The sequence below is a fragment of the Mobula birostris genome, chromosome 13, assembly GCF_030028105.1.
Source record: "Mobula birostris isolate sMobBir1 chromosome 13, sMobBir1.hap1, whole genome shotgun sequence".
NCBI lineage: Eukaryota > Metazoa > Chordata > Chondrichthyes > Myliobatiformes > Myliobatidae > Mobula > Mobula birostris.
Genome location: NC_092382.1, coordinates 97,549,516 through 97,566,513, shown reverse-complemented (window position 1 = coordinate 97,566,513; position 16,998 = coordinate 97,549,516). Strand labels below are relative to the sequence as shown.

Genomic DNA, 16,998 nt, shown 5'->3' with positions numbered 1-16,998 from the left:
TTTTCACCTTGTTTGGCTCCAGTCTGAACAGCAACGGCCTCACGGCTTCTTGTGCTGAAAGTCTCGCCGAGGTTTTCCGTGGAAACGGCTCTCTGAAGGAGCTGGACCTTGGACACAATGAACTGGGCGATCTGGGAATAAAGCGGCTGTCTTCTGCTCTAAGGGAATTCGACTGCTCGGTGCAGGAGCTGTCGTAAGTGTCTCGCTGAGGGGGAATTTGAGATCATCTGAAAATCCCAGAAGAAAAGTAGACGATAAGACATACGAGCAGAACAGGGAAATGATTTAACATCACTCTCAACCCCATTCTCTTGCCTTCACCCCATAACCTTTGACACCCTCATTAATCAGCAACCAATCAGCGCCTGCTTTAAATGTACTCAATGATGTGGCCTCAGTAGCCGTCCGAGGCAATCACCGCTCTCTGTCTAAATCTCTGTCTCATTCTCATCTCTGTTCAATACGAGTCCCTTAATCTGAGGAAATACCCGCTCTTCCTGGACTTACCCCTCATCCTTCTGCGGTAATGAATTCTATAGATTCTCCGCCTTCCTCAATATCTCTTTTATTCTGATCCTGTGCGCTCTGGCCTTAACAATCCACCGCCCCCACCCCCCCGGCCCAAAACTATAGGAAACATTCTCTCCACGTCCACTCTATTTTGGCCTTTCAATACTTGATAGGTTTCATTGACATCCCCCGGCACTCTGCTCAGCTCTAGCGATTCCAGGCCCAGAGCCATCAAACGCCCCTCATACATTAACCCTTCCATTCCTGGGATAATTCCTGAAGCCTCTTCTGGACCCTGTCCAATGCCAGCACATCCGTTCTTAGATAAGGGCCCCCAAGTAGAGGGTAGATGAACCTTCAGGGCAATCCCTGATCTGGTAACTGCTTTGCTTTAATGTTGGGCGTCAATCGCTCCCAGTAACGTTACCACATTAATCCTGAGTTTACCTTAGTCATCTGCATTTTGTCTCTTTCCGATGCTCAGGGTGAATGACAACGGCCTCACTGCCTCCTGTTCTGAGGACCTCGCGTCTGCCCTCCGTGCCACCCCCTCGCTGACGAGGCTGGAGGTGGGCAACAACAACTTGGGAGATTCAGGTGTGAAGACACTCTCTACTGCCCTGAAGGATCCAAACTGTAAAATGCAGAAACTGTGGTAAGCAGGCGATTGAGTCTGACTGTGGAGAACACTAAACACAGGGGTGGCTGATGCCCAGAGGCCACTTTATAAGGTGCACCTGTGCACCTGGTCGTTAATGTGAATATCGGACCAGCCAATCACGTGGCAGCAAATTGACGCATAAAAGGATGGTCAAGAGGTTCATTGGCTGTTCAGGCAAAACATGAGACTGGGGAAGTCATGTGATCACAGTGCCAGACGGGGTGGTTTGGGTATCTCTGGAACTGCTGATCTCTGGGGATTTTCATGCACAGCAGAGTCTAGAGTTTACGAGAGACTTGTGTGAAACAAACAAACAAACAAAGTTGTGTGAAACAAACAAAAAAAAAAATCCAGTGAGCAGCAGTTCTGTGGGCGAAAATGCCTTGTTAATGGGAGAGGTCAGAGGAGAACGGCAGGATTGGCTGAAGCTGACAGGAAAGTGACAGCAGCTCAAATAACCAGACATTGCAACAGTGGTGTGGAGCAGAGCAGCTTTGAACGTACAACACGTTGAATTGTAGAAGTCATGTTATGTTTATGATTAGAGATAACGGGTGCTTTGGAATATGAGCCATCCAATCCAGGAAGCGCTTTTTTTTTTTTGCTGCATGCCTGTGTGAGCTGGGCGCTTTATTCGGCGGGAGATGAAGCGAGAAGACGCCAGAGAGAACCGGTCGTAGGATTCGACCCGTCGGGGGACGCTGAGTGGATGGAGCAGGGTGCCGAGGTCAACTGAGGGGTGGCGAATATGACTTTGGGAAGAGTTGAGCTCCGACCTGTGCGCATTTGACTGTTTCATTATTGTTCTCTTTTCTTTCTTTGCTGTCCTAACCCTTTATTTAGGTTAAGATTCATAAATATAGTTCATAGGACATAGAATAGTACAGCATGGTACAGGCCCTTCAGCCCACAATGTTGTGCCGACTCTCAAATCCTAACCCCCACCTTAAATTCCTCCATATACCTGTCTAGCAGTCTCTTAAACTTCACTAGTGTATCTGCATCCACCACTGACTCAGGCAGTGCATTCCACGCACCAACCACTCTCTGAGTAAAAAACCTTCCTCTAATATCCCCCTTGAACATCCCACCCCTTACCTTAAAGCCATGTCCTCTTGTATTTAGCAGTGGTGCCCTGGGGAAGAGGCGCTGGCTATCCACTCTATCTATTCCTCTTAATATCTTGTACACCTTTATCATGTCTCCTCTCATTCTCCTTCTCTCCAGAGAGTAAAGCCCTGGCTCCCTTAATCTCTGATCATAATGCATACTCTCTAAACCAGGCAGCATCCTGGTAAATCTCCTCTGTACCCTTTCCAATGCTTCCACATCCTTCCTATAGTGAGGCGACCAGAAATGGACACAGTACTCCAAGTGTGGCCTAACCAGAGTTTTATAGAGCTGCATCATTACCCTGAGACTCTTAAACTCCATTCCTCGACTTATGAAAGCTAACACCCCATCAACTTTCTTAATTACCTTATCTACTTGTGAGGCAACTTTCAGGGATCTGTCGACATGTACCCCAAGATCCCTCTGCTCCACCACACTACCAAGTATCTTGCCATTTACTTTGTACTCTGCCTTGGAGTTTGTCCTTCCAAAGTGTACCACCTCACACTTCTCCGGGTTGAACTCCATCTGCCACTTCTCAGCCCACTTCTGCATCCTATCAATGTCTCTCTGTAATCTTCGACAATCCTCTACACTATCCACAACACCAGCAACCTTTGCGTCGTCTGCAAACTTGCCAAACCCACCCTTCTACCCCCACATCCAGTTCGTTAACAAAAATCAGGAAAAGCAGAGGTAAAAGAACCGATCTTTGTGGGACACCAGTAGTGACAACCCTCCAATCCGCGTGTACTCCCTCCACCACCATACTCTGCCATCTGCAGGCAAGCCAATTCTGAATCCACCTGGCCAAACCTCCCTGGATCCCATGCCTTTAATCGTGTGCAGTGCGCTGCATGCTACTTCTTGGCACCAAGTTGTGACAGGGTAGCAATTTACACAGCATCCACACAAACCAGATTCTAGGGTGGGAGAGCCAATTGAATGGGACCGTAGTGTGCATTCCCTGGACTTACTCAGCCCAAGGAAACCGGAACTGGGGGGTTTCATATACCTTGCTAATAACTTTACTTTAACTTTTCTCCTAAATGCCGTTTTTAGGATATATTTATTATTTCTTTATTTGTTTGTGATATTACTATTTTATGTGTGGTGTCTGAGTTACATGTGTTGCGTTGTGCACCTTGGTCTGGAGGAATGTTGTCTTGATTGGTGCTATATGGAGGAGAAGATGGCGGCGCGACACAGAGCGCACACTCCGATTGATATCGTATTTCTGAAGTAGAATGCTGTGCACAATCCTGATTTGATGGAGACAGACGTGAAGAAGCACGGAGGAACATCTGGAGAAACTTCTGACATGCCTGCTTTGCTGCCGCTGCTACTGTGCGGTCGAGAATCTCCGGAGAGGAAGGCCCCAAATCCTCGGCTTTGCCTATTGCCTGTTGCCGTGACCAGGGTCGAAGTGCTCGGCAGAGACGGTGCTCGGTGCTCGGTGTCGGAGGGCTGGTCGGAGGCTCGAAGTTTTCGGGTGGACTCAGAGTCGGACTGTGGTCGGGTTGCTTCCCTGATGCTGCATCAGTAAGTTTGCGGCGCTGGAAGCTCATGGAAGGAAGAGTTTCTCTCTTCAACCGTCTGCGTGAGATGATGGGACTTTCAAGAGACTTTGAGACTTTGTTTTTACGTGCCCATGGTCTGTTCTTCATCAAATTACGCTATTGTTTTGCACTGTTGTAACTATAAGTTATAATTATATGTTTTTGTCCATTTTTTTAGTCTTGGTTTGTCTTGTGTTTCTGTAATATCATTCTGGAGGAATAAATTGTATCATTCCTTAATGCAAGCATTACTAAATGACAATAAAAGAGGACTGCGTGTCCTCATAATCTAATAATCCAATCTAATATGTGTAAACGGTTGAAAAACAAAGAACGTGATCTTTGCTGTAATGGTACAATTTATTTTCAAATCATTTATGGATATTCTTACATTTGTTTGTGATATCATTGCTTTGTGTCTGCATTTTGCAATTTGGTCTGGTGGAATGTTGTCTCGATTTGTGGTATACATGTATACAGACAACTTCAGAATGAACTTGTCATCGCTGTAATGGTTAGATTGAGTTGCTGTACATTTATGGATATTTTATCTTTATAATATTTACTTTTTATTCCTTCTAATGACCCTCAGCCTGAGTAAAAACGGTCTTACCGCTGACTGCGCTATAGATCTCACCTCCATTGTCGATACAAACCCAACGCTGACTGAGCTGGATCTGGATCAAAACCGGTTAGGGGATTCCGGAGTGGAAGTGTTGTCCGTGGCCCTCAGGAAGTCGGACTGTAAGGTCCAGGAGCTGAGGCAAGTGTCAGGCTGAACGACATTGCGGACGGGACAGTAGCGGGGCGGTTAACGTGATGCTACAACAGCGCCAGCGACCCAGGCTCAGTTCCCTCTGCTGTCCGAGATGAGTTTGTACACTCTCCCCGCGACCACGTGGGTTTCATCCGTGTGCTCTGGTTCACTCCCCTATTCCAAAGATGGACCGCCTTGTAGGTTAAGTGGGAGGCGCAGACTCGTCTGGATGGAAGGGCACGTCACCGTGCTGAAATACAAAAGAAATAAAAAAATTAAAACCAGTTTTTAAATGCCTCAGTAACATTAGGGCCACCAGACGTAGGAGCAGAATTAGGCCATTTGGCCCATCGAGTCTGCTCTTGGCTGACCCAGTTCCCTCTCAGTTCCAATTCCCCACCTTCTCTCCGTATCCGTTCATGCCCTGACTCACCATAAACTCATTAACCCGTGTCTTAAGTACATGGCCTCCATAGCCGCCTGTGGCAATGAATTCCGCAGATTCACCACTCTCCGGCTAAAAAAAACTCCACCTCATCACTCTTCTCAATGCACATCCTTCTATTGGGTGGCTGTGTCCTCTGGCCTTAGACTTGGCCCACCGTACAATTACGTGGAGCGCAGTCGGGCATATCCTTTCCCTCCAGTCTGAAGCTCACCTTATCTTCATTCCTCTTTCCTTTCTCCGTTCCCCAGTCTAAATGACAACAGTCTCACCGCGTCTGCCGCCGAGCATCTCGCCTCGGCTCTCGGCACTAACCCCTCACTGACAGCACTCTCAGTGGGCGACAATAATTTGGGAGATTCGGGAGTGAAGCTGCTGTCTGAAGCTCTGAAGACCACAGAATGTAACATACAGGAATTATGGTAAGAAAGTGTGGGGCATACCCAAAACCTGACAGACTTCACGGGAGCCGCTAATCTGTAAATAGACTTTATTAGGCACAAGAGTGCAGTTGTTGTTAATTGTTGTTGGTGTCACCACTCACATCAGAATGGCACGTTTGCCTGTTTTTTATGATGCTAACGGTTGGAAAGCTGTCAAACTGCTGGCCGGATTCGAACTGGGCACCATCCGCCCGGAGGTCTGGTGTTGGTGCCACTGCACCACCGGCCGGCTGGCGGGTGTGAATGCAAATGTCCAGTTAGCCAGTCATGTGGCAGCACCCCAAAGCATAACAGAACATGCAGACATGGTCAGGAATTGCTGTTCAGACCAAACATCAGAGTAAAGAAGAAAGGTGACTGTCGCCGTGGAATGATTGTTGGCGTGAGACAAGGCAGGTTTGAATATCTCAGAAACTACAGGAGCTACCGCATAAAGCGGGCAAGGAGTGTATTGCATCAAATTTACCGGTAAATCAAATTTTCATTTTGTTTCTGGGGACGTGATTCTCTGATCCCTAGGCTGAACAACAATGGTCTCACACCGTCCTGCGCGGAGGACCTGGCTTCGGCGCTCGTCACAAGCTACACGTTGACGGGGCTGTACCTGAATGATAATAATCTGGGAGATGCCGGGATGAAAGTGCTTAACGAGGCGCTGATGCACCCAGACTGTAAGATAGAGAAACTGGGGTGAGTACCAGCCTTTGAGAGGCACTGAGGCATTGGACCTGCCCGGGCCTTTCAAGATTACAGCTGCAGCACATCTTCCAATGCAGTAGCTCATTGCATTAAAAACGATGGGCGACTCTGGAGCCAGGATTCAGGATTGCCTACTGCAACAAATTTAAAGGGGAGCAAAATGAATGTTACTCCAAATCCCATTCAGAATGAAGAAACACGTTGCCATAAAACATGAATCATACAGAGTACTGTACAAAAGTCTTAGGCACATACAGTATATCTGGCAAGGGTGCCCAAGAATTGTGCACTTTACTGTAACAAGTCTATGTATTACACTGTCCTGCTGCAGCCAAAGAGAATCACGACACATGATAAACCTGATTCTGATATGGGCCTGCACTGTGGGCTGTAAGTGGGAAGGGGAAAGGTAGAGAGGAGGGAGCAGAAAACATTCCGGAATGATCAATATCTCAGGGCTGGGTGCATCGGCACCCGCGCCAAACCCCTGACCCTGGCACTCCTCTGTCAACTGTCCGCACCCCTCCCACGGTGCTCCACCCTTGCCATTCCCGACATCCTCTGCTCGCATGGGGTTTACCATCTCGCACTCTGTTCTCCACGTTGGCCAATGTAATATTATGCGAAAAGTTTAGAACCCTAGCTCTATCTATATGTACTCCTAAATCTTTTGTGCAGTCCTGTATATAATCATGTAATCAGTCCTATACAACATAGTGTACAACGATCTAAGTGGGAGATGTGATTACTTATATAAATTGACAGATTCTGTATACCGAAACTGATACTAGGCTCAGGAATATATGAAATTAAGGGGACTTAGACATGAAGTAACAAGAGTTAAACTGTGACTCTTGGCAAGAGCAAACCTTGTTCTATTTTGTCTCTCTCTTTTTCCCTCCCCCTCTCTGCCCTCTCCAACTCCCACCATGTTTGTTTTACTCCCTCTTTCTCTCTGGCTTTCTGTCTCGGTCTCTCTGGCTTTCCGGCTCTTCCTCTGTCTGTCTGTGTCTGTCTGTCTCACTCTCCTCTCTCCCTCGTTCTCCTCTCTCTGTCATACACACACACACACATTATGTTTCTTCTACAAACTCCACTTTCTCCCCCCTCCCTCTCACTCACACTCGCATACATAAACGATTTCTCCGTCTTCTCCATCTGGCACACTTGTTCTTCCCCTCTCTTTTGCCCTTTCCCATACTACTTCACTGTCACACACTTTCTCTCTCTCCTACACCTCCCTACTGGCTCTGACCCACTCTTTCACCCCGTTCTCTCTCTACCCGAACCCCTCCAACACCCTCCCCCTCTCCCCACTCTCCTTCTCCTTCTTCTCGGTTCGCCCCTCTCCCCTCCCTCTCTCTCATCCCTCCCCCTCCCTTTCCCCCTCTCCCTCCTTCTCCCTCTCTCACACCCTTAGACTTGCCGGCACTGGGCTCACTGACTCCGGCTCGGAGGACCTGATCTCCAACCTCAGCACCAATCCCAAAATGAAGGACGTGAACCTGGGGTCCAGCTTCTCATCAGACCAACTCAGTTGCTCATTCTCCTCGACCGATCATCAGGAGTCTGATGTGGACGCAGTGAGTGTTTCCCATGTTGATTGGAAAGCATAGAATTCCACGCAATGTCTCACTGATAGAAACCAAATTGTAACTTGGAGCAGCTGTAACTTTCACTCTCTGTGGATGCTTTATGGCTTGCCGAACAGGACCAGATTTTTTTCTATTTCAATGCCAGATTTCAGCCATCTGTAACTATTGGCTTTGGGGGCACAACAAATCATACAGGATGCCAAAGGGATGAAGGTCTTCTTTGCAATGCAGCACAGAACCAAAAGCTGTCAGTCTGTCTGCTATTAGTACTGTGTTTGGACAGTTCGGGGTTTTTTTGCGTGCAAAGGTCTTTGTATGTGTAGTTTTATAGGTTTCGTTTTCATTTTTTGAAATCTTTTTATTGATACATAATCTTCTACGGCTTAAAAACGGTGCGAGATTTCAGCAAATTGAAATACATGCAGTTAATAAAGCTGAAGAAAAGAAACTTATCAAAAAAGAATAATACATGATAGTAAAAAGAAATGTATAAAGAAAAGAAGGAAAAAAAGAACCCCAACTACTAAAAGAAAAAAAACAGTAACTACAAGAGAAAAAAAGAAAAAAGAGAGAGATAAAAAAAACATTAAGAACCAACTCCCAGAGCAATACGTCTCACGATCATCTATATATATAAAGAAGAAAAATCATCAACCGCCAATTCACATTTATATAAAATAAGATTGGAATGAAACCATATAAATTAATTCAAATTAAATGATAATATTTGGCAAAAGAGCCCCATCTTCTCTCAAAATCGAATCAAGGATCGAAGATTCTACTCTAATTTTTTCCACGCTAAGGCATAACATTACTTGAGAAAACCATTGAATTAACATAGGGACAGAGGTAGCTTTCCATTTCAATAAAATAGCCCTTCTTACCAAAAATGTGACAAATGCAATTACATGTTGGTCTGAAGATGAAATACACTGAATAGGATGCGGAACTATTCCAAATAAGGCAGTGAATCTATTAGGTTGTAAATTAATTTTCAGAGCTTTAGAAATTGTAGAAAATAAAGATTTCCAAAAAGATTGTAATGAAGAACATCAGTAGAACATATGTGACAAAGTGACTACTTCAGTTTTACACCTATCACAATAGTTGTCTATGTTAGGAAATGTTTTGGATAGTCTCTCCTTTGTTAAATAATAACGATGAACAATTTAAAATTGAATTAAACAGTGATTGGCGCATATCGAAGAAGAATCGATCATTTTCAAAACTCGCACCTATTCATTTATAGGTTTCAATGGTCCTTCTCAGTTCTTTAAATGTGTGTAAGGAAATGAATCTCAAAGCATAAGGTGACATGTATGAACTTTGATAATAAATTTACTTTGAGCTTTGAACTTAAGACCATAAGACTGTAAAATAGAGGAGCGGAAGTGAGCCATTCGACCCATCCAGTCTGCTCTGCCATTCACTCATGGGCTGATCCAATTCTTCCAGTCATCTGCACTCCCCTGCTTTCACCCCATACCCTTTGATAACCCAGCTAATCACGAACCTATCTATCTCTGCCATTATTACACCCAATGACATGGCCTCCACAGCCTCTCATGGCAACAAATTCCACAGATTGGCCACCCTCCGACTAAAGTAATTTCTCAGCATCTTAGTTCTAAAACGATGTCCTTCAATCCTGAAGTCGTGCTCTCTTGTCCTAGAATCACCTACCATAGGAAATAACTTTGCCATATCTAGTCTGTTCAGGCTTTTTAACATTCAGAATGTTTCTATGAGATCCCCCCTCATTCTCCTAAACGCCAGGGAATTCAGCCCAAGAGCTGCCAGATGTTCCTCATATGGTAACCCTTTCATTCCTGGAATCAATCTTGTGAATCTACTCTGAACTCTCTCCAATGTCAGGACATCCTTTCTAAAATAAGGAGCCCTAAACTGCAAACAATACTCCAAGTGTGGTCTCACAAATGGCTTAGAGAGCCCCAACATCACAACCCTGTCCTTATATTCTATACCTTTGAACTTTGTTCAGCATGAGATTATATCCATCTATTTCTTTATTTATTGACCTGTTTATTCATTTTTTGATCTATTTACCTGTGTATTCATTTATTGACTTACCTTATTTATTCATTTATTGATCTGTCTGCCTATTTATCTACCTGCTTCTCTATTGTTTGGTTTATCTGTCTATTTATCTATTGTTGAGTTACAACACAGCAGCAGGTCCTTCTAGCCCATCGAGCCCATGTTGTCCCATTGCACCCATGTGACCAATTCGCCTACTCGCCCCGGACGTCTTTGGGACGTGGGATGAAAGCAGAGCACGCGGAGGAAACCCAGGCAGCCACGGGTGGAAGGCAAAGCTCCTCACGGGCAGCCGCCGGGATTGAAACCGGGTCGCAGCTGCTGTACTAGCTTTGCGCCGACCGCGGTGCAACCGCCTCGACCTGTGCACCACATAACACCTGGAGTAGTGCGGGCAGTTTTCATTACGTATTCGGCAGGGGTTATAGGTGGACTTGTCGAAAACCTTTCAGCGCGTCAGTGGAAAGCTGAGCAGGTTGGGTCTGTGCTGATTCAAGCTTAGAAGAGTAAAACACACACACACACACACACACATATACATCTATATTTATTTCACTCACACATGTAGATGTGTGTCTCTGACTGTGTGTGTGTGTGTGTGTGTGTGTGTGTGTGTGTGTGTGTGTGTGTGTGTGTGTGTCTGAGTGTGCACATATTTTGCTTAAAGTAGCCGTTTTTTCTAACAGGGGCAGAATTGAAAATAAGGACCCGTCGATTTGATGAGCATTGGGATCTGGAAACAGTGTTATCCACCCCAGATGCTTTGTTCAAAGTAAAATTTGTTATCAAAGTACACCTACTGTATGGGACCTTATACTACCCTGAGATTTATTTTTGTGGGCATTTGCAGTAAAACAAGGTAACTACAAGAGAATCATTGAAAAAAAAACTACACATAAAGACTGATAAACGACCAGTGTTCAAAAGAAAACAAATTGTGCAAATGCAACAAAAAACTAAATAATGATAATTAGATAGTTTAGTAAGTGAACAAATAAACAAAGACATAATAAAGTAATAATGCTGAAACAAGCAAGAACAACTTACTTCATCCAAACACACAACACTTACAGAAATGAATAAGTGGTTAACACAAGAAATATGGTGAATTAAAAGAGGAAATTGAAAGATGAACAGGGTATACATTGTCCCGATAATGGGTATCATCACAAAGGCACTAATGCAATAGCATTAAACAGTTCGGGCTACATAGTATTATCTATGTAAATATTCAGAAAGCCACATTTATACTAGAATAGTCTGAAAGCTTCTAGGAATTGAGAAATGAGTGTCCTTGGCTGTATCCCTACGTCTGGTTTTACCAGCTTGAGCTCAGAAAATAATATTCATAACAATAATAAATTGAGAATATGAGTTGTATATTTCTTTAAATCGTGAGTCCACGTTTTGAGGAATCAGTTCAGTTTTCAGTTGTGTAGTTTTCCTTCAATGATTCTCTTGTATTTACCTTGTTCAAATGCCCACATTACTGAATCTCAGGGTAGTTTTCTACTCTGCTTCAGGAGCCTGATGTTTGAAGGATGACAACAGTTCCTGAACCTGGTGGTGTGGGACCGGAGGCTCCTGTACCTCCTTCCCAATGGCGGCAGTGAGAAGGGAGCATGGCCTGGATGGTGGGCTCCTGGACACAGATGCTTCTTTCTTGTAGCAGTGCTCCTTGTGGATCTGCTCAATGGTAGAGAGGGCTTTTCCCTGCGATGGACTGTGCTGTAGAGTTTTATGCTTTAGGGGAGAGAATTGGGGGTACGTGAAACAGCCAGTGATGTAGATTTGCAAGCAACTCCAACTGACATGATGTCACCTAGAGCTGAGCCTATTCTTATCAATTGGGCTATTACACCTCGCCCATGATTCACGAGAAAGCGTAATGTGTTTGTGCCACTCTGCGTTATGTGATACAGCGGACTTTATTGTCTAATCTCACGTTATTTTACAGCCTGCGGCAGAATCTGTTTAAAAATTTCGGGCTGAAAGGGCCAGGGCTGCTGCAGAAATCTGGATCGTGCTTGTTGGTGCAAGTGTGTTGGACCCACTGTTTTGGCATTGACAGTTGCCTTGTATAAAGAAAAAAAACTTCTGGTGATACGATGATGATGATGATGATGATGTGTCTTTTTGTATTTATATTTTTTTACAGTGCAGTATTCATCTTGTTAACCCAATAAAATGCAATAAAGTTCACATAAAAGTGCATTGCTTGTTTATTGTGCAAGATCCTTTTTTTCAGATTAGGGCCTACAAACTTACCTGTAACTTTGATAACAATTGCAGATGTCCCTATTGATCTTTCTGGCAGAATTTTCTCCAGCATTTATCCAGTCACAGAGACAGTCGATGTTTCACGTCAAGGCCTGCATCTGGACCTGGATAGTTGACGCGTGAGGTAACCAGTAAAAACAGTTGAGAAGGAGAGGCGAGAGGAGACGGGACCTGGGAGGTGATGTCTGACCAGCTGAGGTCGGAGATGATGAAAATAGTCACAGAGGAGAACGTTGAGAGATGGAGGCCAGTGGAATTCAGATGGGTCCTCTGGATAGGGAAAGACTTGTCAGGGTGAAGTGGATAACTCTTGCGTGTCTATTAACTTAACGTGGTTTCATAATTTCAAACCAACTAACACGTGGTCTTGGCAGAGTGAGATCTTGGTTCACTGACGGGGAGTGTCAATGGCGCTGAGAACTGAGGCTCGTATCATGAAATTTGTTGTTTTGCAGGAGCGAACCCTTCGTTCATCATGTGCCGTGTTGTATGACGAGGGCGATTATGGTCTTTCCATAACATAAAATTACTCTGCAGATGCTGGGGTCAAAGAAAAGGCATGGGAATTGAATTCTCCAGCTTCCGGTAATTCCCTCCCCCTTCCCTTCCCCTATCCCTATTTCACTCTGCTCCTCCCTCAGCTGCCTATCACCTCCATCATGGTTCCGCCTCCTTCTACTACCCATTGTGCTTCCCCCTATTCCTTCACCTTTCCTGCTTATCCCCTCCCCCGCCCATTGATCTTTCCCCTTACTGGTTCTTCACCTGGCATCTACCAGCCTTCTCCTTCCCACCCTCCCCCCACCTTCTTTATAGGGAAAGCAATCATTGTGTCATCAAGCTCGATACAAGCCAGACAGAATATAAGGTGTTGCTCCTCCATAGTGAGGGTGGCCTCATCTTATCTCAAGAGGAAGTCACGGACTGGCATGTCGGAACTGGAATGAAAATCGGAAGTAAAATAGCACACACAAAATGCTGGAGGAACTCAGCAGGCCAGGCAGGGACCCTAAAACGTCCGAGCCCGAAACATCGATTGTTGACTCTTTTCCATAGATGCTGCCTGGTCTGCTGAGTTCCTGCAGCATTTTCTGTGTGTGTTGCTTTGATTTCCAGCATCTGTAGATTTTCTCTTGCTTGTGATCAAATTAATATGTTTGTTCACTGGGGAATTATGCGTATGGCAGTTGGTGCTGAGGTGCTTGACAAAGCGGCCCCCAATCTATGGTGGTCTCACCAATGTAGAGGAGGCCACAGCCGGAGCTCTAGACGGAATACTCGACCCCAGCAGATTTGCAGGTGAAGTGTGGCATCACCTGGAAGGTCAGATTCAGGCCTGAATGAGGTGCCAGTCCGCCTTTCCCTCTTTGCACCTTTTTACTGTACGGTATTCCCCCTTTTTTTCCAGTCCTGAAGAAGGGTCTCGCACCGGAACATCAACTGCTTGTCCCGTCCTCTTCGTGATTTCTGTAAATGACCTGGATGAAGAAATAGAAAGGTGGGTTAGAAATTTTGCTGATGACACAAATGTTGGATGTGTTGTGGATGGTCTTGGGGGGTTGTCAGAGATTACAGCGCGACATCGATAAGATGCAGAACTGGGCTGAAAGGTGGCAGATCGAGTTGAACCCAGATAAGTGTGGAGTAGTTCATTTTGGTAGGTCCAAATTGAAGACAGAATGTAATATAAATGGTAAAACACTTGGCAGTGTGGAGGATCTGAGAGATCTTGGGGTCTGTGTCGATCGGACACTCAAAGCTGCTGCGTAGGTTGACAGTGTTTGTTAAGTAGGCATATGGTGTGTTGTCATTGAGTTCAAGAGCTGTGAGGTAATGTCTTACAGAAGGCTGTGTAATTGGTCAGACGTCACCTGGTGAACTGTGTTCGTTTCTGGTCACCTCACAACATGAAAGATGTGGATACTATCGAGAGAGTGCAGAGGACATTTACAAGGATGGTGCCTGAATGGGAGCTCGTATCCTTCTGAGAATAGGTTGAGTGAAATTGGCCTTTTCTCCTTGGAGCGACGGAGGATGAGAGGTAACCTGATAGAGGTGTATAAGATGATGAGAGGCATTGATCATGTGGATTGCCAGAGGCGTTCCTCCCAGGAATGAAATGGATAACACGAGGGGGCATAGTCTTTCACACAGAGCGTGGTGGATGAGTGCAATGCACTGCCGGCGGCGGTGGTGGAAGCGGACACAATCGGGTCTTTTAAGAGCCTCTTATATAGGTACATGGAGCTTAGAAAAATAGAGGGTTATGCGGTAGAGAAATTCTAGGCAGTCTCAAGAGTAGGTTACATGGTCGGCACCACATTGTGCGCCTGCAGTGTGCGGTATATTTCTATGTTCTATGTTTATTCTTTTCCCGAGATGTTGCCTCATCTGCTCAGTTCTTCCATCATTGTGTGTGTGTGTGTATGTGAGAGAGATTTATTTGGGGCACGATGCCGCTTAATTGGGACAGGACACTGTCACCGAACAATTTCTCGGTGGTCAGATCCGATTGAGAAACTTAGAGCAAGCAGATTTTAAATCGGGTCAGTTGCATGTGGTTGCACTTAAAAAAGCAGGATTTTTTGTCAGTAGTAGCTGACGAGAAATAAGCAGTAAGACAATTCAGAATGGCTTTGCTGTCTGCGGTTTCAGGCATCCAGGGAATGAAATGTGATCTAAGTGAAATTGACCGTGGAACGATTGTTCGTACCCGGCGGTGTGGTTTGAGTCTCTCAGAAACTGCTGACCTCCTGGGGCTTTCACGCACAGCGGTCTCTGGAGAACTCAGAGGACGGTGCAAAACAGTAACATCTGGTGAGCAGCCGGTCTGCGGCCGAGGGGAGTGAGCAAGACTGGTACAAACCGGAAGGAAGGCGACGGGAGCTCAAATAACCGCGCTTCACGACACTGATTTGCAGGACAGCATCAATGAACGGACATCACGTCAAACCTTAAAGCGGATGGGCTGAAGCCCAGGAAACCACGTGACCATCTTCTTGTCGTAAATTATACTTTTAAAAATGTATTGCATTGTCCTGCCGCCACAAAGCGAAAAAAGAAAATAAAATAAAAGAAAATCAGGACATATGGCGATAACATTGAAGCTGTCTTCGCATGCTCGGTAGACGTGTCCCTAACTCACCAGGGTATGAGGCCCTTCGGCTACTCTCGCCTGGTTTATCCCGCCAGTCGGGCTGTGGCCGCAGTCGCACGCAAACTGTGTCTTAGAGCCACAGGTGAGAGCTGAGAGTCACCCCTTCTACCCTCTTCCCTCCTTCCTTCTAGCATCACTCCAACTCCCCTCTCCTGCCCTACCTCCGATCCACTACCCCGCTTCTTTTCTCCAATCCCCACCCTCATCTGTCTTCCCTCTCACTGTGACCAAAACCCCACGTCGGTTCTTTCCACCGGACTGTATCCCGAATCCGTTTCATTGCGCGCTGACGTCTGCTCTAGCGACCCCGCCCTCCAGTCCATTCCCCGGACCCCTCCCCAAGTGGTTCGCCTACTGATTAGCCATAATTTCGTCTCATCAGCAATCGTGAGGAAATATCTCGGCCAGAAACGTCCACTGTTGATTTCTCATACCCGCTGAGTTCCTGTATCATTTTGTGTCTATGGCTCAGGATTTCAGATATCCGAATCCTTCCCTTCCTCTTTCCTTTCAGTGGATCGCTCCGCACCCCAGCGTTTCCATCGGCCCACGTCACCTCCCGTTACTGGAGACCACGCTCCGGCTCCACTTCCTTTCACATGCCATTTGGGAGGCACTTTAATGCCATTACCGATCACCACCCCCAACGCCCTACCCAACTCCACCTGCCTTTTTCTCTTTCTCACCGTATCAGCACTTGTGCAACCTCTCTCTTTCCTTTTTCATACCAGCTTTTACAATTTCTGTCCAGATCAATGGTATTGATTGGAAATTTCAAGAACCCTTTTCCTTCCGCGTGTGCTGTTCCAGGATATTCTTTTCGGCTCCGGTGCGGCTGGCTCTGGAGTAATTTGTTGCCCGGCCAGTGTGGGGCGCTGTTGCCCTCTGTTGCGCGACTCCGCCGGCCTGCGGCGTTTTGGAAACCGGTGCAGTGCACTGGGACCGTTCCGTCATTGAATCGAATTGGCTTTATTTGTTACATCTCTCACATGCACGAAGAGTAAACATCTTTACCTTACGTTTCCGTCTAAATGGGCAATGTAAAATCATAGTAATCATAATCATTTATAATAAATCGAACAGTCAATGTAACACAGAAATACACTGAAATCAGCGTCAGTTAATCAGTCTGATGGCCTGGTGGAAGAAGCTGTCCCGGAGCCTGTTGGTCCCGGCTTTTGTGCTGCGGTACCGTTTCCCGGATGGTAGCAGCTGGAATAGATTGTGGTTGGGTTGACTCGGTTCACTAGTGATCCTACGGGTCCTTTTTCACACCCGTCTTTGTAAATGTCCTGAATAGTGGGAAGTTCACATCTACAGATGCGCTGGGCTGTCCGCACCACTCTCTGCAGAGTCCTGTGATTGAGGGAAGTACAGTTCTCATACCAGGCAGTGATGCAGCCAGTCAGGATGCTCTCAATTGTGCCCCTGTAGAAAGTTCTTCGGAGTTAGGGGCCCATACCAAACTTCCTCAACCGTCTCAGGTGAAAGAGGCGCTGTTGCGAGATGGTCGGTGATGTGGATGCCGAGGAATTTTAAGCTGTTCACCCTCTCAACCCCAGATCCATTGATGTCAATAGGGGCTAGCCCGTCTCCATTCCTCCTGTAATCCAGAACTAGCTCCTTTGTTTCTGTGATATTGAGGGAGAGGTTGTTTTCTTGACACCACTGTGTTAGAGAGATGATTTGCTCCCTGTAGGCCACTTCGTTATTGTTTGAGA

General features: G+C 45.9%; 1 protein-coding gene across 1 annotated transcript in view; it reads left to right on the top strand.

The window, feature by feature from the left end:
• LOC140207199 (NACHT, LRR and PYD domains-containing protein 3-like) overlaps positions 1 to 12,016 on the top strand; it is a 32,891-nt gene extending 20,875 nt beyond the window's left edge. Inside the window, exons 8-14 of the mRNA XM_072275559.1 lie at positions 23 to 193; positions 995 to 1,165; positions 4,436 to 4,606; positions 5,297 to 5,467; positions 6,008 to 6,178; positions 7,608 to 7,770; positions 11,798 to 12,016. Coding sequence (XP_072131660.1) covers positions 23 to 193; positions 995 to 1,165; positions 4,436 to 4,606; positions 5,297 to 5,467; positions 6,008 to 6,178; positions 7,608 to 7,770; positions 11,798 to 11,818 — 1,039 coding nt within the window. The 3' untranslated portion in view covers positions 11,819 to 12,016. The remainder of the gene's footprint in view (positions 1 to 22; positions 194 to 994; positions 1,166 to 4,435; positions 4,607 to 5,296; positions 5,468 to 6,007; positions 6,179 to 7,607; positions 7,771 to 11,797) is intronic.
• The last annotated feature ends 4,982 nt before the right edge of the window (positions 12,017 to 16,998 follow it).